We start from the raw sequence: 20,224 nt of genomic DNA, 5'->3' as shown, positions 1-20,224 counted from the left end.
GCCAGCACGCACCCAGGACCAGGGAAACGAGGCCAGGAGCTCCGCGACACACCGCTCCCAGCTCTCCCCACAGCCCGTCCCTGCTTCAGGTGAACTGTCAGCCACTCCTGGGTGATCTGCAAAGGCGGACAGAACGAACCCACCGAGGGCTCTGTGTGCCAAGGGAAGCCCTCCCGGCCCAGCAGGGTTTGTGCATCTGACCCAGGAACGCAGGCATTCAATCCTTCTTCCTGGGCCAAGTCATAATCTGAAACACAGATTAAATGAATCCCTTCCCCAACATCTGCCACTTGCACTCACTAAAGAGCACAAACAATTCTCTAAACCCTGGTAATGCGGCAGGTGTCGTCACCCAGTAGGTGTGGGCTGTTCTTGGGGTGCCAACATCCCACATCAGAGTGGCTGGTTTCAGGTCTCCACGCCTCCACTTTGGATCCAGCTTCCTGCGGATGCATCCTGGGAGGCAGAAAATGATGGCTCAACTACCTGGGTCCCTGCCACCCACGTGGGAGACTCCGGCAGTTTCAGCAGTTCCAGAACAGCCGCTGTGGGGATCTGGGGAGTGAGCCAGCAGATGGAAGCTCACTCGCTCGCTCTCTCTCTCTCTCGCTCTCTCTCTCTCTCTGTCTCTGTCTCTCTGTCTTTCAAGTACATGAAAATAGAGAAGATTTAAAAAAAAAAAGAAAAAAGAAAAAAGTAGTGGGGCCAGCACTGTGGCATAGCAGTAAAGCCCCGGCCTGCAGGGCTGGCATCCCATATGTGCGCCAGTTTGAGTCCCAGCTGCTCCACTTCCAATCCAGCTCCCTGCTAATGGCCTGGGAAAGCAGTGGAAAATGATACAGGTCCTTGGGCCCATGCCACCCACAAGGAGGACCTGGAAGAAGCTCCTGGCTCCTGGCTCCTGGCTCCTGACCAGCCCAGCTCCGGCTGACACAGCCATTTGGGGAGTGAACCAGTAGGTGGAAGATCTCTCTCTCTCTCTCTCTGTAATGCTGCCTTTCAAATAAACAAGTAAATCTTTGAAAGAAAGAAAGAGGAGGGGGGAGGAGGGGAGGGAGGGATGAAATCGGCAGTGGAATTGTTTCAAATACTCCACAATGTTTGATCAAAGTGATGAATTTTAAATACTTACATTGACCAATCCGAAGTAGTGCTCATTGATTGGAAACTGCTCTGGACCAATGTCTTTTTCCAGAGCAGAGGCATTGGTGCCCTGAAAGAGAAAAACACAAGTTCTGCTGCACGTGAAATCAACAAGAAGGTACACACACTCGGAAACTTCACAGCAGTCCCCTGGGCAGAGAGGTGTTTGGGATGTTGACGCCAGGAGAAACGGCGCCAGCAGCAACCCAGCAGACGGTCAATGACGCCAGCCCTGGCCCCTTCCTCATCCCACTGACTCATCCCTGCCCACCTGTCCTCCTTGGCCTCAACTCCCTGTTAGCAGGGGAGGAGACAGCAGACAAATGAGCAACGCAGCACTGAGAACGTCTGACGCAACAGTGTCACTGCTGACAGCTGCACCTGCTGTGCGACACCTGACACACGGAACTGCACGCCCACCTACTACGCTACTTCCACCTGCTGGTAAAGATCTATGCAAGATGCTGGTCTCCAGGTCCCAGCGCCGAGGACAGCACAGTGAACGAGAAAGATACGACACCTGTGCTGCAGCAGGCCACAGCTTAGCACATGATGGCAGCCAGAAATAGAGGCAAGGACCCCGGCCACAGATCAGAAGGTGACAAGTGCAACAGGGAACAACCAGGTGGGAGATGGGATGAGGACAACAGGGAGGCAGGCAGGAGCAGGTGGACAGGTGCACCTGTGAACAGAGTGTACTGGGAACAGAGTGTCCAAAGAAGAAGGTGGAGAACGGAGGAAGAGTATCTAAGACTGAAACATGCCCAGATGCACCGCACCGGGAAGCACACGACACCATAACAGCCACTGGGTCCCCAACTGTGTGCCAAGGACCGTGCCGTTCATTCTCACAACCATCCTATGAGCTAAGCTCCGCTGTCATCCCCATCTAACAGATAAGGAGGGTTAAAGAACTGACGGCCCAGGCTCCACACTAAGTGGCAGAGCCAGGCCATGAACCCAGGAGTCAGACTTCAGTCACATTCTCACTCAAATACCACCCACAGCAATGCAATCAGATGAACCACGGCCATGCAGGCAAGGACACTGGACAGCCATGAGCCCAACGGCATTAGACAGACACAGGGGCAGGGACACTGGATGGACACGGGGGCAGGGACACTGGACACGGGGGCAGGGACACAGGATGGACACGGGGGCAGGGACACAGGATGGACACGGGGGCAGGGACACTGGACACGGGGGCAGGGACACTGGACGGACACGGGGGCAGGGACACAGGATGGACACGGGGGCAGGGACACAGGATGGACACGGGGGCAGGGACACTGGACACGGGGGCAGGGACACAGGATGGACACGGGGGCAGGGACACTGGACGGACACGGGGGCAGGGACACTGGACAGACACAAGGACAAGGACACTGGACATGGGGCAAGGACACTGGACACGGGGGCAGGGATACTGGATGGACACGGGGGCAGGGACACTGGACGGACACGGGGGCAGGGACACAGGATGGACACGGGGGCAGGGACACTGGATGGGGGCAGGGACACAGGATGGACACGGGGACAGGGACACTGGATGGGGGCAGGGACACAGGATGGACACGGGGGCAGGGACACTGGACATGGGGGCAGGGACACTGGACACGGGGGCAGGGACACAGGATGGACACGGGGGCAGGGACACTGGACACGGGGGCAGGGACACTGGATGGACACGGGGGCAGGGACACTGGCTGGACACGGGGGCAGGGACACTGGACGGACACGGGGGCAGGGACACAGGATGGACATGGGGGCAGGGACACTGGACACGGGGGCAGGGATACTGGACGGACATGGGGGCAGGAACACTGGACGGACACGGGGGCAGGGACACAGGATGGACACGGGGGCAGGGACACGGGATGGACATGGGGCAGGGACACTGGACAGACACAAGGACAAGGACACTGGACATGGGGCAGGGACACTGGACACGGGGGCAGGGATACTGGATGGACACGGGGGCAGGGACACTGGACGGACACGGGGGCAGGGACACAGGATGGACACGGGGGCAGGGACACAGGATGGACACGGGGGCAGGGACACTGGACACGGGGGCAGGGACACAGGATGGACACGGGGGCAGGGACACTGGACAGACACGGGGGCAGGGACACTGGACGGACATGGGGGCAGGGACACTGGACATGGGGGCAGGGACACAGGATGGACATGGGGCAGGGACACTGGACAGACACAGGGCAAGGACACTGGACATGGGGCAGGGACACTGGACACGGGGGCAGGGACACAGGATGGACACAGGGCAGGGATACTGGGCAGACACGGCCGTGGCCACACATGGGGCACTGCTGTCAGAGGAACCACTAGCCCATGGAGTGCTATGCGGAGCAGTGTCACAGGATGAACCCCTGCCTGTGAGCCCCACTCAAGGGCCAATGGCTGGCACCTGCTGTCATGATGGCAGTGCCTCCATGTCTGCTGGGATGAGGAGGAGTGAGCAGTTTGGTCCAATGAGGTAAACACAGCTGTCCCCACCTTCAGTGGAGCATCCATTCCAGGACACCCAGAGACACCAAAATCTGAGAACAGTCATGGCCTCTATAAAATGGTAAAGTAGAGACAGGCACTGTGGCACGGTGCTCCCTGCAGCGCCGGCATCCCTTATGCGCTCCAGGTTAAGTCCCAGCCGCTCCACTCCTGATCCAGCTCCCTGCTAACATGCTTGGGAAAGCAGTGGAAGATGGCCCAAGTGCTTGGGGGGGCCCTGCCACCCACATGAGAGACTGGATGGAGTTCCAGGCTCCTGGCTTCAGCCTGGCCCACCCCCGCCATTGCAGCCATCTGTGGAGTGAACCAGCGGACAGAAGAGCTCTCTCTCTCTCTCTCTCTCCCTTTCTCTGTAACTCTGCCTTTCTGATAAATAAATAATTTTTTAAATAAATAAATTTTTAAAACAGCACAGTAACCGACCCACATCCTGCTGTTTACGTTAAACCATCACTAGAACACGTCTAACAGCTAACAGGACACAAATGCCATGGCCATGAAGTCATCGCTTTGCTATGTCCTCTAAAGAAACAAGGACAAGGCAAAAAGTCCGAGCGCGGTCAGTACAGGCTCAATTCTTTTCCCGCATATTTTCAACCTGTGCCTGGCTGAAACCACAGACATGGAGCACACGGATACGGAGCCGAGAGGTCAGCAAAGCAGGTGGGATCCGACGGCACGCGTGTTGTCAACATCCTTCTCCCACTCCCAGGCCATCACAGGAGATTCACAGCTCACAGAAACTCCGAGACGTGGGAGACGGGTGTTCTAGAGAGAAAGAGGCTTGCACTTTATAAATCCAATCTGCTGCCTGAACTGACTCCTGACTCATACGATGAGCATCTCCTTTCACAGGTTAAAAAAAAAAAAATGTGCCAAGAACCAGTCAAAATGCCACTTGTCACCAAGTAAACATTAAATGCAAATAACACTAAGGCAAGCAGAAGGAGCTGCGGCACTGTGGGCCCTGGTTTCCCGGGTCCGTCGGCCCCCGTTCCCTCATGGTCAGCTGGAGACTTGGGTCAAGGGCCGGGCGTGTGCAGACGGCCCCAGCACCGCTCCTCCAGGGTGCGAGACGACACACACGACGCAATCACACCTCGAAACACACCGGAATTTATGGTATGGACAAAAATCACTGAAAACAGTTCCCTCAATCCATGAATTTCTGTAAATAATGCATATTAAGCACACCCACAGCCATTTTTCAAGCAAAATTAGAATACATGGCTTAAAGCCCAGGAGAAATGTCAGATACAAAAATACAGCACATGGAGACAGAGCTCATTAAATTTTCCCACGTGAAATTCCTGAGCCACCTATCTCAAAATGTCCCCATTTGGGGAGGGGGAGCCTGGGGGGTGACAGCGATGACACAGTGACCCAGGGGCAGTGTCCGACAATGCCCTGGAGGCACAGGCAGGCCCCGGAGCACCAGGCCCAGGGCAAGAAGGGAATCCAGGACCCCGCTGGGCACACACCACCCCTCAGCCTCTCGCACAGCTTAGCCCAGGGTCTGGAAGGGTCAGGGGAAGTCAGCTGGGACGTGTTCCTGCTGCTGCTTCCAGATCATCTTCACCTTGTCAAAACATCCCCCTGGGCAGTCCCTGCCCTTCTGCGGCGGGAGACAGCTCAGGGCCATGGGGGGGGGGGGGGGGATGAGAAAAGCAAACTCCAAAACTCTCCTAGTCTCAGCCTGCTTCTCCTTCCCTGTCTCTACCTCACTTAAGCTCAGCCTTGCAGTGGGAGGCAGAGAAAGGTTGATGCAGTCCACACAGGCAAGGCAGCAGCCAACCCCGCTGCTCCAACTGCCTGCTTGGTAAGTAAGAGCAGGTTTGAGACAACCTCTACTTAGACAGGATGCGGATGGCTGTGTGCAGATACACTTGGAAGGTGTACAGATAAGGTGACCTGTAACAATGGCCACAGGCCTGCATGTCAGATGACCTCAGTGCCACACCAGGGCCCTCACCTGACACCTAACCGTGCACCAATGCCGCAGGGGCCCCAGGGGCCAGACCTGCTGGTCTGCTCTGCCTCTCAAGGACTGTCCTTTCTTTCCCCACAATGAACCTCTGCTGCTAGACTTTGTTTTAGCCTTGTTCAGTTCATTGGCTGAGGTTCAAAAGAACCTCCCACTTCTGTGCCTTTCTACTCAACTCTGCACAAGCCCCACTTCCCCGTCAGGCTGAGCCTGGACACTAGCCAGGCAGTTCTAACATCCGTGCAGGGGGCCGGCCCTGTGGCACAGCGGGTAAAGCCGCAGCCTGTGGTGCTGCATCCCATATGGGCACTGGTTCAAGATCCGGCTGCTCCACTTCCAATCCAGCTCTCTGCTATGGCCTGGGAAAGCAGTAGAAGATGGCCCAAGTGCTTGGGCCCCTGCACCTGCATAGAAAGACCCAGAAGAAGCTCCTGGCTCCTGGCTTCAGATCAGCACAGCTCCGGCCGTTGTGGCCAATTGGGGAGTGAACCAGCGGATGAAAGACCTCTCTCTCTCCCTCTCTCTCTTTCTTTCTCTCTCTGTGTAACTGACTTTCAAATAAATAAATAAATATTTAAAAAATATACGTGCAGGACAGCCTGGTTTCCAAGTGTCCTTTGCTCCACTCCCAAGAACACACCCCAACCCTGCCACTGAAATCCGGAGCTCCAGCCGCCCACAGCACCCTCTTGACCACCTCTGCCTTGCCGTGCAGTGCGTGTGTCCAGGTCCTGACTTAAGTGCTCTTCACAGCCCCCAGTGCGAGCCGCACTGTCCACCTTCTCTGACGACACAGCCAGCCAGTGCTGGGGTGGGCGGGGGATGCAGACAACCAGGCTGACCCTGTAATTCTGCAAATTCAAGCGGTCCTCAGACGCCTTCTCCCACATCTCATCCTCCACTCCACCAGGACTATTCCAGCCTCCCCCGAGCACCTTTCTTTTTTAAGACTTTTATTTTATTTATTTGAAAGACAGAGTTATAGAGAGAGGTAGAGACAGAGAGAGAGGTCTTCCATCTGCTGGTTCACTATCTAAATAGCCACAATGGCTGGAGCTGCACTGATCCAAAGCCAGGAGCCAGGAGCTTCTTCCTAGTCTCCCACGTGGATGCAGGGGCGCAAGCACTTGGGCCATCCTCTACTGCTTTCCCAGGCCACAGCAGGGAGCTGGATTGGAAGTGGAACAGCCAGGACTAGAACCGGTGCCTATAAGGGAGGCCAGCGCTTCAAGCCAGGGCTTTAACCCGCTGCACCACAGCACCGCCCTCCTCCCTCCAAGCACCTTGAAACTGTAGCCTCCTCATGCCACTCACTGCCCCCAACTGCTCAACAGGAAAAAACTTCACCCAGCAGCCAGGAGTTCCCTTGGGTCCCTACTCATACACTTGTGAGCCGCTCGTGGCCAAGGCTATCTCCTCCTCCATCACAGCCTCCCCACCACAACTTTTAAAATTAATTAATGTACTTATTTATTTTGACAGGCAGAGAGAGACAGACAGACGACCTATCTATCGATCCACTCCCCAAATGCCTGCAACAGCCTGGGGCTCCAGGCACAGAACTCCATCCTGTCTCCCAAGTGGGAGGTAGGAACAGGAGCTGTCTCCCAGGGGCATCAGGAGGAAGCTGGACCCAGGAGCAGAGTCAAGGCTTGAACCACCATTAAGGGATGCAGGGGCCCCAAGTGGCATCTTAACTCCCACAACAAATGCCCAGAGCCCCCCCCCACCAAATGTACACAGGCTTTGCCGGAAACAACATGCACACATACGTACTCCCCGCCTCCTCCCCCAGGCCCCCGCCTTCTCACTTCCCTGACCGAGCTGAACTTGGGTGAACAAGTGTTCCTGATGATGTCTAGGACTTGCTTCAAATAACGCAGTGGAGAGGGGAGAGGAGGGGGAGAGGATAAAGTCCCGAAGCTGAGGGACAGGCGGGGCTCACTGCGCTCCCTTGTCACTTTCACACTCCGGCACAGGCGGAGTCACAGTCGGATATCCTGGCCCTAAGCCCAGAAGAGGATGCAGCCGGAATCCATCTGCAGGTCGGCTACCAATAAGACAGGGAGAGGATCCTGGGTCCTCTGGTGGGCCCAGTGCCGGGACTGACAGAAACAGGACAGACCACAGGGACACAGTGCGGGAAACACAACTGGCCTCCACCACTCTGGAGACGGAGAGAGGGGCCCAGCAAGGATGGGGGCAGCCCCTGGAAACTGGGAGGCAGGGAAACACGGGCGGCGCTGGACTAGTAGGCCTCTGTCAGACACGAGTGCTGTTTAACTGCCAAGCTGATGGAAACTGGCGAGAGCAGCAATAGGAAATGAGACTCCTTTGAGGCTCCCATAACACAACCTTCTAACACATCTCTCTATTACCTCGCTCCCAAACTTCTCCAAAGAACCCCTCCACTGGGGCCCTGATGAGCTCATAAGGCCACAAACCCCGGGGTCGTTTCAGACTGCCAGCTCCTCCTCCCCCTCCCGGGTCCAGGCAACACCCAAACACACGGCTTCAAGGGGCAGCTCTGCCCACAACCCGGAGCCTCCTCCACTGCAGCCCAGCCTGCAGGGACTCTGGCCTTGCCACCTGCTTACCTGAGAGGCCCTCAAAAGCCATCTATGCACTTCCCAGCTGGGTCCCACCTAGTAAATGGAACAGCTCTCCCCTCAGCTCCTGTGCCCAACACATCCTCATCCACCCATCAGAGTCCTCCCATTCACCCTCCTACAATCTCTCATACTCCCCTGCCACTGCTGGGTCGGGCTGCTGGGCGCTCTATCACCCCCTCCTAACAGCCCCACACACACCTTAACCCTACTGTTAACCTGCAGCAAAAGATGTCAATCTGCTTTAGAACTTCCGCTCTGTCCCCTGCCGTGGCTGGCCACTCAGTGCCCTGCACACGCTGCTGACCCAGCAGCCATTCTCTGTTCCACCCCTCAACACTCCAGCTCCTTCCCACCAGCCTCTGAGTTCCTCCCGCACCTCTGTCTGCTCACCTGCAAGCCTGCTTAAAGATCAGTTCCTGGGCCCAGCGCAGTGGTGTGGCAGGTAAAGCCGTCACCTGCAGTGCTAGCATCCCTTGTGGACGCTGGTTCAAGACCTGGATGCTCCAATTCCGATCCAGCTCTCTGCTATGGCCTGGGAAATCAGCAGAAGATGGCCCAAGTCCTTGGGCCCCTGCACCCGCATGGGAGACCTGGAGGAAGCTCCTGGCCCAGCTCTGGCCATTGTGGCCATTTAGGGAGTGGATAGAAGATCTCTCTCTCTCTCTCTCTCTTCTCTCTTCTCTCTTCTCTCTCTCTGCTTCTGTCTCTCTGTAACTCTTCCTCTCAAATAAATAAATAAATCTTAAAAAAAAAAAAAAAAAAACTCAGCTCCTCAGGAAATTCCTGACTGGCCAGCCGTAGATGAAGCCAGTCCCCGTGGCACATCACCAGTCATGGAACCTGGGACTATGCTACCTTACAGGCAAAGGGGACTTTGCAGCTAGAACTAAATCAAGGGTCTTGAGGTGGGGATTTTCCTGGATTCTCTGGCCAGGCCCAGCATACTGAGGAGGAGAGGTGAGGATGGAAGCAGAGGCCAGACATGCCACCCCCTACTCACAGCAACCTGGATGTCTCATTTTACATGAGCCGGCCAACCCCTTGCTCATGGGGCAAAGACCGTGTCTGACCTGCCCAGTGGTGCATCCCAGCAGTTAGCGCACAGTAGGCACACTGTCTGCTGGCCATCTGCACCAGTGCACGCCGGGGCGGTCAGAGCTGGCCCAGCAGCTCCCCTGTGCTGTTCAAGGAGACACACCCGGTACCCTCCACTTCCCCACTCTCCCTTCCCTGTGTAGACACACACGCCAGGAATTAGTTTCCATGGAAACAAAATGTCACTGATATTGACACATGGGACCAAACTCCAGCTCCACATGCTAGTGTTTTCCAGTGAAAATAGGAATCTTTGTGCATCTTCAACAGATTCTGGATGAAATGCTAAATGTGAATGTGTAATAAGAAGACACAGTCAAGATGGGGAAAGAGATGGAGGTGGTGATGATGAAAAGAAGAATGCATAAGGATTAATTAAGCAGCAGCACCCAGTAATATCCGCCAGCCCAGCCCTGCAAGTCTACTTTGCGCAATCTGTCATACATATTCAAGGGTACTTCAAAATCTTCACAGAAAAAATGGAATTAAAAGATACGTCGGGGAGGGCACTGTGGCACAGCAAGCTAAGCTGCCGCTGCCTGCAACACCCACACCCCATATCCAGAGAGCCTGGCTGAGCCCCAGCTTCAGAACCAGCTCCCTGCTGATGTACCTGGGAGGCAGCAGATGATGGTCCAAGTACATGGACCCCTGCTACCCATGTGAGAGACCTGGATGGAGTTCCTGGCTGCTGGTTTTGGCCCAGCCTAGCCCTGACCATTGCAGCCATTTGGGAAGCAAACCAATGAGTGGAAGATCTCTTTCTTTCTTTCTTCCTTTCTCTCTTGCTCTCTCTCTCTCTGCCTTCCAAATAAATAAATAAATCCTTTTTTAAAGAATTAAAAAGTATGGGGCCAGCATTGTGGTTTAGCAGGTAAAGCTGCTGCCTGCAATGCTGGCATCTCATATGGGCACCAGTTTGAGTCCCGGAGCTCCACTTCCCACCCAGCTCTCTGCTGTGGCCTGGGAAAGCAATAAAAGATGGCTCAAGTCCTTGAGCCCCTGCACCTGCATGGGAGACCCAGAAGAGGCTCCTGGCTCCTGGCTTCAGATCGGCGCAGCTCTGGCTGTTGTGGGCAATTGGGGAATGAACCAGGGGATGGAAGACCTCTGTCTCGCTCTCTATACCTCTCCTTCTCTCTCTGTGTAACTCTGACTTTCAAATAAATACATAAATCTTTAAAAGAAAATTTAGAAAGTCACTTTTGGTGCAAAAATATTTTAAATCCATGCAAATTTTCTTCAGAAGACATATTTTCCATGAACTGTTTGAAGATCCCTCCTGTGCACAACAGTGGGAAAAACAGAGACACTTTAACAAAGACCCAGTGAGTAGAAGCGGCTTCCACACAGACAAATGCTCCGCTCTCTCCTGGACAGGTTCAAATGCGGTGCTGGTCTGACCCGGCTCAGCAGTGCGGGGGACCAGACTCATTTTTTCCTATGCTCTGCCATCCTTAGGAGTCAGCCCTCGCTCTGGAACCAAGGAGGTACCAGCTCCTGCCATCAGATCACTCCCCACCCCGGGGGGTGGGGGGGCCAAGGGGGAGTGCCGCTTCCCTCCCAAGGAGCTACCAGAAGCCGGACACGTCACGTCTGCTCACAACCCACGGGCCGGGATCCAACCCGCTGACACGGCCACACCTCCTTCAGGGAGCCCGGCAAGGTTCCTGACCGGCTCTCTTCCACTCTGTGAAAAATGTACGCTGAAGGCCATCGGCAGCACGTTCTCAGGTGGGCTTGCGGCAACATCTGCAGCGGGAGAAGACTGGAAGTAGCCTGAACTGGCTGAACAGTTATGGCTAGCCATTTCACGGAATGCCGTGTAGCTTTTTATTTCATTCTTTTAATTCGCGTATTTATTTGAAAGGCAGAGTTACAGAGAGAGAGAATTTCTGTCCAATGGTTCACTTTTCAAATGGCCACAACAGCTAGGCTAGACCAGGCCGAAGCCAGGAGCCAGGAACTCTATCCCGGTCTCCCACGTGGGTGGTAGGAACCCAAGCGCTGGGGCCATCTTCTACTGCCGTTCCAGGTGCGTTCACGGGGTGCTGGATTGGAAGTGCAGCAGCCAGGACTCTAACTGGTGCTCATATGGAATGCCGGCATCGCAGGCGACAGCTTTACCACTGCTGGCACCCACGCAGCTATTTTTATTTAAAGATTTATTTATTTATTTGAAAGTCAGAGTTACATAGAGAAGGAGAGGCAGAGAGAGACAGAGAGAGAAAGAAAGATCTTCCATCTGCTGGTTCATTCCCCAACTGGCTGCAACACCGGAGCTGGGCCAATCTGAAGCCAGGAGCCAGGAGCTGCTTCTGGGTCTCCCATGTGGACGAAAGGGCCCAAGGACTTGCACCATCTTCTACCGCTTTCCCAGGCCATAGCAGAGAGCTGGATCGGAAGTGGAGCAGCTGGGACTTGAACTGGCCCCCATATGGGATGCCGGCACTGCAGACGGCAGCTTTACCTGCTACGCCACAGCACCGGCCCTGTAGTTTTTTTGTTTTGTTTTGTTTTTGTTTTTTTGACAGGCAGAGTGGACAGTGAGAGAGAGAAAGACAAAGAGAACCCGTAGTTATTTTTAAAAATAAAGTCGATCTATAAGTACTGCTATGAATTCTAAGACACAGGGACAAGCAGAAGCCTGGCACAGAGCAACGATAGGAACAGGACAATATTGGGGACATTGGTCGACAGACCCTGAGCCCTGCTTCGTGCCCAGCTCGATCCTGTTGCTAAGGACGCCAGCCGCTGTGTCCAACACCCATGGTTGGGAATTCCTGAAAGGATACCTGGCCTCTCTCTTCACGACTCTGGTCTTCTCCTGTGAGCTGTGGTTGTGTATTAGAAACGTAAGGGGGCCAGCGCTGTGGCGCAGCGGGTTAATGCCCTGGCCTGCAGTGCCAGCATCCCATGTGGGCACTGGTTCGAGACCCAGCTGCTCCTCTTCCAATCCAGCTCTCTGCTCTGGCCTGGGAAAGCAGCAGAAGATGGCCCAAGTCCTTGGGCCCCTGCACCCGCATGGGAGACCCAGAGGAAGCTCCTGGCTCCTGGCTTCAGATTGCCACAGCTCCAGCCGTTGCAGCCAACTGTGGAATGAACCAGCGGATGGAAGACCTCTCTCTCTGTCTGTCTGCCTCTCCTTCTCTCTCTGTGTAACTCTGACTCTCAAATAAATAAATAAATCTTTTTTAACAATTTTTTTGACAGGCAGAGTTAGACAGTGAGAGAGAGAGACAAAGGTCTTCCTTCCGTTGGTTCACCCCCCAAATGGCCGCCATGGCCTGCATGCTATGCCGATCTGAAGCCAGGAGCCAGGTGCTTCTCCTGGTCTCCCATGGGGTGCAGGGCCCAAGCACTTGGGCCATCCTCCACTGCCTTCCCGGGCCACAGCAGAGAGCTGGACTGGAAGAGGAGCAACCAGGAAAGAACCGGCGCCCCAACCAGGACTAGAACCCAGAGTGCCAGTGCCGCAGTCGGAGGATTAGCCTAGTGAGCCGCGGTGCCGGCCAAATAAATAAATCTTAAAAAAACACATATATATATATATATACACACACACACGAGTACTTTAAAAAAAAAAAAAGAAAGAAAGAAAGAAAGAAAGAAAGAAAGAAAGAAAGAAAGAAAGAAAGAAAGAAAGAAAGAAAGAAAGAAAGAAAGAAAGAAACGTCCTGAGAAGGGAGGAAATGAGCACCCGGCAGACGAGAGCCGAAGGCCGGCAGCGCACGCCTCGGCTGCACTTGGCTGTTTGTCTCCTCCCCAGTAGGAATTTGCATTGGATTTCGGCCACCTCGCCGCTCTGTGGCCTTGGTTTCCTGGTCTCCAGCAGTGGTCGGGCTGCTGATATCCGGCCTGCCTATTCCTCGGAAGAGAACGGGGACTGCTCCCAGCACTAGGCAGACTGTCAGGTGCATCACGGCCCCAGAGGCTGCGCTGCCACCTGGCACGAAGGGCAAATAGGAGGCAGTGAAGCCATCTCTGCCCGGCCAGATGCTGAGCGAGGGGCGTCCTGGGGGCACGCAGGGTCCCGAGCACAAGAAACAGGGCTGCGGCTTCCATCCGTGGAAATGTGGAAACCTTTGAAAAACAATGCGGCCAACTTCGTTAGAAACAGAATCCGAGCTGGGACAAGTTCCAACAAGGGACGATCATGCCAGCTCTTCAAAGCACCTCTGCAAGCCATTCTGTGAGTGCCAAGGGGTGCTCCCAAAACACAACACAAACAACAACAACAAAAACTGGGACAGACCGACCACCAGTGCATAAGATGGCCAGAGAAAGGGCTTTCTTTTTAAAGCGATGCATACGGAAAACAAGTTACAATTTCTTCCGTAGAGGGAAAAAGCAACAGAAACAGATTCTTCCCCAAGAGGAGGAAATAATTCGAGCAATGTCATGGCAAGGTCTGTGAAAGCCGAGGAGATCGAGGGGGAGCCTGAAACAAAAACACAGACCAGGAAGGGTCCCTGGAAAGCAGCCAGGCCACGTCGCAGACGGAAAGCCAAGCCACGAGAGGCAGCCTCGGTTTCCCATGGTCTCCCCAAGCAGACTCACTGACGAGCATTCCAGGACCCGCAGCCTGTCCATCAAGTGTGGACGAGGCAGCCAAGGGGCACAGGAAAGACCAGCGGTTACGTGAGAATCCCCACGTGCACAGGGAACATGGCCCCGGGCGCCGGCAGCCAACGGAGCTGAGAACCACAGCTCAGGGTCTCTGTTCGCAAGGCTCCTTCACCCAGCAAATGTGTTCTCCAAGAACAGGACAGAAAGTCTGCAAGGACCAGGACTCCCAGCTCCGATGACAGAAAGGTGACGTGACGCACGCAGCCGAAGACCCCAGAGCAAGTTAGGACCCAGCCCCAGGATTCAAGGACAGTCAGAGAGATTGCAGCACCGGCACCGTGGTGTGATGAGTAATAACTAACTCACAAACAGCATCTGCTGTGTCCAGTCACTGTCCTAAAGACTTCCTGTGCATTCTAAACATCTTAGGACTTATAATCACCTTCTGACAAGGATACCACTGGTGTCCCCATTTTGAAGATAAGAAAACTGAGGCACAAAGAAGGTAAGTAATTTTATCCAAGTTCACACGAGTAACAAGCAGTGGAACTGGGTCTGAACTCACGCTCCAGGGTGTGTGCCCCGACCACTGCACAGCTCTGGCGGTCAAGAATTCTCCTTGGAACCACAGAGGACACTGAAGGGACCACTGAGTCCCTGGGGAGCAGCCTGGCCTCTGAGGCTCTCATGGCAGTGTTCTAGGCTGAAGACACAAAGTCGTTCTCAGGGCCGGCGCAGTGGCAGGGAGACCCAGACGAAGCTCCCGGCTCCCAGCTTTGGATCTGCTCACCTCCAACCGTCGCAGCCATCTGGGGAGAGAACCAGCAGATAGAAGACCTCTCTCTCTCTCTGTCTCTCTCTCTCTCACTTTGCCTTTCAAGTAAAAAAATAAATCTTTTACGAAAAAGACCTCAAATGAAGAGTTTGTTTTGGTGCAGAAAAGTTTGAATCCATGCACAGGTTTTTTTCATAACACATTTCCATGACTATTTTTTTAAGATGTATTTGAAAGGCTGAGTGAGAGAGATGGATTGTCCATCCACTGGTTAAATGACCACAACAGTGAGGGCTTGGCCAGTCGAAACCGGAAGCCAGGAACTCCATCCGGATCTCCCACGTGGGTGGCAGAGGTCAAGCACTCGGGCCTCCACCGCCTTCCCAGGAACATTAGCAGGAAGCTGGATGGAAGCCCAGCATCCAGCACTCTGACCGACACTCTGATATGGGATGCAGGCGTCGCGAGCCTCCGCTCAGCCCATCGCAGCACAACCTCTGTCCAGTGCTAGCACAAGGCAGGGGTCAGCGGTGAACCTGTGATCTCAGCACCGGCACTCAGCAACCCCAACTCCCGTGTCAACAGCCAGCTCCTCTCCAGTCCCCCGCAGGATGGCAGTGAGGGCACCGCGCACCACAGGAGTCTGTCATTTCCATGCCATGGCAGGGGACAACAACCCCCAAAACCTCAGCATGACTTCACTTAGCAGGTAACTCAAAAGCCAAAACACCTGCCCCTGAAGCCAGGCAATCCAGAGACAGCTGACTGAACAATGACCCACATCACCACAGGAAAGAGCAGAGTACACCTTGAAGTCCTCGGAGAAAGAAAAAACACAAAAGCAGCACAAGGGAAGGAGCAGGCGTCTGGCTGGGTGGCTGAGACACTAAGCGTCCACATGGGGGTTCAGGAGTCAGTTCCTACCAATGCGCACCCTGGAAGCAGCAGCGGTGACGGCTCAAGCAGTTGAGTCCCTGCAACCCGTGTGGGAGACCTAAACTGCACGCCCGGTGCCAGCTCCGGCCAGTGCAGGCATCTGGGGAGTGAGCAAGCAGATGGGAGGTCTCGCTATCTCTCTGCCTTTCAAATAAATAAATCATTTTTTTAAAAAAGCAGAACAGGGGCTCCCGGACCCAGGCCTGTTTTCTAGCTGATGGTGGAGAGGGGCAAGAACCTCTGCAAGCAGGAACCTCCCTCCCAGCCTGTGTTCTAGAAGTCACCCAATGCCTCCTGGCCACCATGAGCTCCTGCTTTGCCCAGAGGTTCGCTGTCCACCACTTCCCAGAAGGCAGTGGGGAGGCCTGGGATCCCTGCAGGGCCCCGGGGCAAAGGCAGCTCTGCAGAGGTGCCTGTAGGGTGACTTCATCCTCCCATCCTCCCAGCCTCCCTCCCAAGCTCAGTGCACACACCCCATGAGCCCAGCACCCTGCCTCACTGACGGAGGAACACCCCCGGAAGCCAGGACAGCACCAGCAGAGACACCTTGACCACTGCACTGAAAACATCCTCAACTTCCTGTGCTCTCTCCCCGCAGCCGAAACAGCGGCAACGGAAGAGTCCGGGTGCTGCCGGAGCCAAGTTCATACACCGAACCCACGCACAGATGACGGCAAGTAGATAAAGCAACTGCGCATCTCAAGTTTATAGCAAAAATTGAGACTGGCTTTCTATTTACCTTTGAGGGTTTTTATTCCACTTTGCTTGTAATTGGTTTTTTTTTAAGATTTATTTTATTTATTTGAAAGAGTTACAGAGAGAGGTTGAGACAAAGAGAGAAGTCTTCCATCCGCTGGTTCACTCCCCAACTGGCCGCAACGGCCAAAGCCAGGAGCCAGGAGCTTCTTCCAGGTCTCCCATGTGGGTGCAGGGGCCCAAGGACTTGGGCCATCTTCTACTGCTTTCCCAGGCCATGGCAGAGAGCTGGATTGGAAGTGGAACAGCCAGGACTAGAACCGGCAACCATACGGGATGCCGGCGCTTCAGGCCAGGGCGTTAACCCGCTGCGCCACAGTGCCAGCTCCGTTATTGTCTTTTATTATATTTTACAAAAAATATCAGTTTGAGCAGATTGAAAATAAGAATAAAACTGGTCCTTCCCTTCAGACTGGAGAAACAAGTGCCAACAGCAAAGCGCTTACGTGAAATTGAATTTATTTTCTCAAGCTCACTGTTAGTAAGAGAAATGCAAACTGAGCCGGCGCCGTGGCTCAATAGGCTAATCCTCCACCTTGCGGCGCCGGCACACCGGGTTCTAGTCCCGGTTGGGGCGCCGGATTCTGTCCCGGTTGCCCCTCTTCCAGGCCAGCTCTCTGCTATGGCCAGGGAGTGCAGTGGAGGATGGCCCAGGTGCTTGGGCCCTGCACCCCATGGGAGACCAGGAAAAGCACCTGGCTCCTGGCTCCTGCCAGGATCAGCGCGGTGCGCCGGCTGCAGCGGCGGCCATTGGAGGGTGAACCAACGGCAAAAAGGAAGACCTTTCTCTCTCTGTCTCTCTCTCTCACTGTCCACTCTGCCTGTCAAAAAAAAAAAAAAAAAAAAAAAAAAAAAAAGAGAAATGCAAACTAAAAACACACCAAGACAGCAGTTTCCCCCTGACTGACAAAGATCAAAAAGAGTTTTTGCACCGCCCTGCTCCGGCGGCCGACAGCAAGAGCTGCACACATCACTGGGAAAAGGCAAGTTGGCAAAATCTGTCAATCACAAAGGCAAGTCCCTCTCCAGGAAGGCAGCTGACAGATCACTGCCACATACACACACACACGGCAGGTGGCACAGACGAAGCTGCTCCTCACAGCCTTGTTTGTAAAAGCAGAGACTGGAAAACAGCCCAAGAGACCTGGTTAGGTGAATTCAGAATTCAGCGCATTAAAGCAACCGGATACTCTCTGACCACAGATCCAGTGGGGCAGCGGCAGCTGCTGTGGCATAGAAGGTTAAGCCTCCGCCTGCAGTGTCAGCATCCCACATGGACATGGGTTCGAGTCCCTGTTGCTCCACTTCTGAGCCAGCTCCCTGCTAAGGCACCTGGGAAAGCAGAGGAGGATGGCCCGAGAGCTTGGGATACCGGAAAGGAGCTCTAGGCTCCTGGCTTCAGCCTGACCTTACCCAGTCGTTGCAGCCATCTGCGGAGTGAACCAGAAGATAGAAGATTTCTCACTCTCACTCTCTCTCCTTCTCTGTATCTCTGTCTTTCAAATAATAAATAAATAAATCTTTAAAAAAATTTAAAAAGCAAGGGGCAGATCAGGACAGATCCTCACATGCCATAGAAGTTATTTGTGTTTTTTAAAAAACCAAGAGACCAGCATAAATGCATTTGCTCGTATAACATGCCTATAGATGAAAGCACAAGAAACTGTAAGACTTTTTTTTTATTTTTATTTATTTATTTTCATTGTATTCGAAAGGAATAGAGAATTCCATCCTCTGGTTCACATCTCCAGACACCCACAATAGCCATGGCTGGGCCAGGCTGAAGCCAGGAACCCACCACTCAATCCAGGTCTCCCATGTGGGTGCCAAGGACTCAAATTCTTGAGCCCTCCTCTGCTGCCCCCCAGAGTTCCCGTTAGCAGAAAACTAGGGGAGCAGAGCTGAGACTCAAAGCAGCACTCAGCCATGGGACGCCGGTGCCCCAGACACTATCAACGCTGACGGAGGCAGAAACAAGACTCGGAGAGGAGTCTGTTCTCGACATACCTCTTTCTGCATGTTTTGAATTTTCCATCATATGAACTCATGTTATCTGTTCAAAAACTTCCTCTAAAATTTTGTTAAAAGATTTATTTATTTGTTTGAAAGCGTTAGAGAAGAGAGACAAAGAAATCTTCAATCCTCTGGTTCACTCCCCAAGTGGCCACAACGGCCAGAGCTGAGCCAAGCCAAAGCTAGGAGCCAGGAGCTTCTCCCAGGTCTCCCACGTGGTAGCAGGGGCCCAAGTACTGGAGCCATCCTCCACTGCTTTTCTCAGATCTCTAGCAGGATTGGAAGCTGGATCAGAAGTGGAGCAGCCAGGAGTTGAACCAGTGCCCCATAATGGATGCCAGCACTGCAAGTAGCAACTTTACCCACTACACCCCGCCACCAGTCCCTCCCTTAAAACTTTAAATAAGGGGCTGGCATTGTGGTGTAGTGGGTAAAGCCGCCGCCTGCAGTGCCAGCATCCCATATGGGCACCCATTGGAGTCTTGGCTGCTCCACTTCTGATCCAGCTCTCTCCTGTGGCCTGGGAAAGCAGTAGAAGATGGCCCAAATCCTGGAGCCCCTGCGACCATGAGGGAGACCCAGAAGAAACTCCTGGCTCCTGGCTTTGGATTGGCACAGCTCCAGCCATTGTGGCCACTTGGGGAGTGAACCAGCAGATGGAAGATCTCTCTCTGCCTCTCCTTCTCTCACTGTGTAACTCTGACAAATAAATAAATAAATTTTTTAAAAAATTTAAACAAGGGGCTGGTGCCGTGGCACAGTAGGTTAATCCTCTGCCTGCATCACCGGCATCCCATATGGGCACCAGTTCTAGTCCTGGCTGCCCCTCTTCCAGTCCAGCTCTCTGCTATGGCCTGGGAAAGCAGTAGAAGATGGCCCAAGTCCTGGAGCCCCTGCACCCACGTGGGACACCAGGAAGAAGCGCCTGGCTCCTGACTTCAGATCGGCACAGCTCCAGCCGTTGCAACCATTTGGGGAGTGAACCAGAGGATGGAAGACTTTTCTCTGTCTCTCCCTCTCACTGTCTGTAACTCTAACTCTCAAATAAAATTTTAAAAAAACTTTAAACAAGAAAAAAACTGAGTTCAGTGCCTTCTGTACTGAACAGCTCAGAAGGTCTAATGACACTAAATGACACAAAGGGAATGGCAGCAGCTCATTCGCTGGCTAAATGAGTATCTTTCATACACCACGTGGCCACATCATCAGGAAAACAAGGACACCACATCCAGACCAGGAATAACAAAAGCTGGGCCACCTGCTCCCGGCACTGTGTCTTCCAACAACTCCAGCTGCTATCCCAGCTTCTTCCTCCAGCCTGCCGGGCCAGTCCCTCCCTGGTCCCCTGGGCAGGTGGCCACGGCTGGTTCAGAAGGCACTCAGCTGCTCCACACTGCTCCCCAGCAGGGCTGCTCCCCAGCAGGACCGGCCCTCACCCCACAGCCCGGGACAGGCCAGACCATGTGCCCGGTGCTGCTGAACTACAAAGTGACAAGTGGGGGAGTTCACATGCCCAGCTCAGAGCTGTCCCCTGCTTCACTCACACTCTTTGGGACTGGAAAAAACAGGGGCACTGGACAGGCAGGCATTTGGTGTAGTGGCTATGACGCTGCCAGGACACCGGCTCCTCCGTTTCTGATCCAGCTTCCTGCTAACACACATCCCGGAAGACAGCAGATGACGGATCCAGCACTTGGGCCCCTGCCACCCATATGGGAGACCAGGACAGAGTCCCTGGCTCCTGGCTTCAGCCTGGTCCAACCCTGCCTGCTGCAGGCATTTGGGAGTGAACCAACAAATGGAAGATCCTTA

General features: G+C 54.1%; 1 protein-coding gene across 2 annotated transcripts in view; it reads right to left on the bottom strand.

The window, feature by feature from the left end:
- Positions 1 to 20,224, bottom strand: part of USP46 (ubiquitin specific peptidase 46) — a 66,927-nt gene that overhangs the window by 31,906 nt on the left and 14,797 nt on the right. Inside the window, exon 2 of one of the 2 annotated variants that reach the window (XM_070048123.1) lies at positions 1,133 to 1,213. The exons of the other annotated variant lie outside the window; for it this stretch is intronic. Coding sequence (XP_069904224.1) covers positions 1,133 to 1,213 — 81 coding nt within the window. The remainder of the gene's footprint in view (positions 1 to 1,132; positions 1,214 to 20,224) is intronic. 2 annotated transcript variants of the gene reach the window in all.

This window comes from Oryctolagus cuniculus, chromosome 8 (assembly GCF_964237555.1).
Source record: "Oryctolagus cuniculus chromosome 8, mOryCun1.1, whole genome shotgun sequence".
NCBI classification, from domain to species: Eukaryota; Metazoa; Chordata; class Mammalia; order Lagomorpha; family Leporidae; genus Oryctolagus; species Oryctolagus cuniculus.
This window is presented reverse-complemented; position numbering and strand designations above follow the sequence as displayed.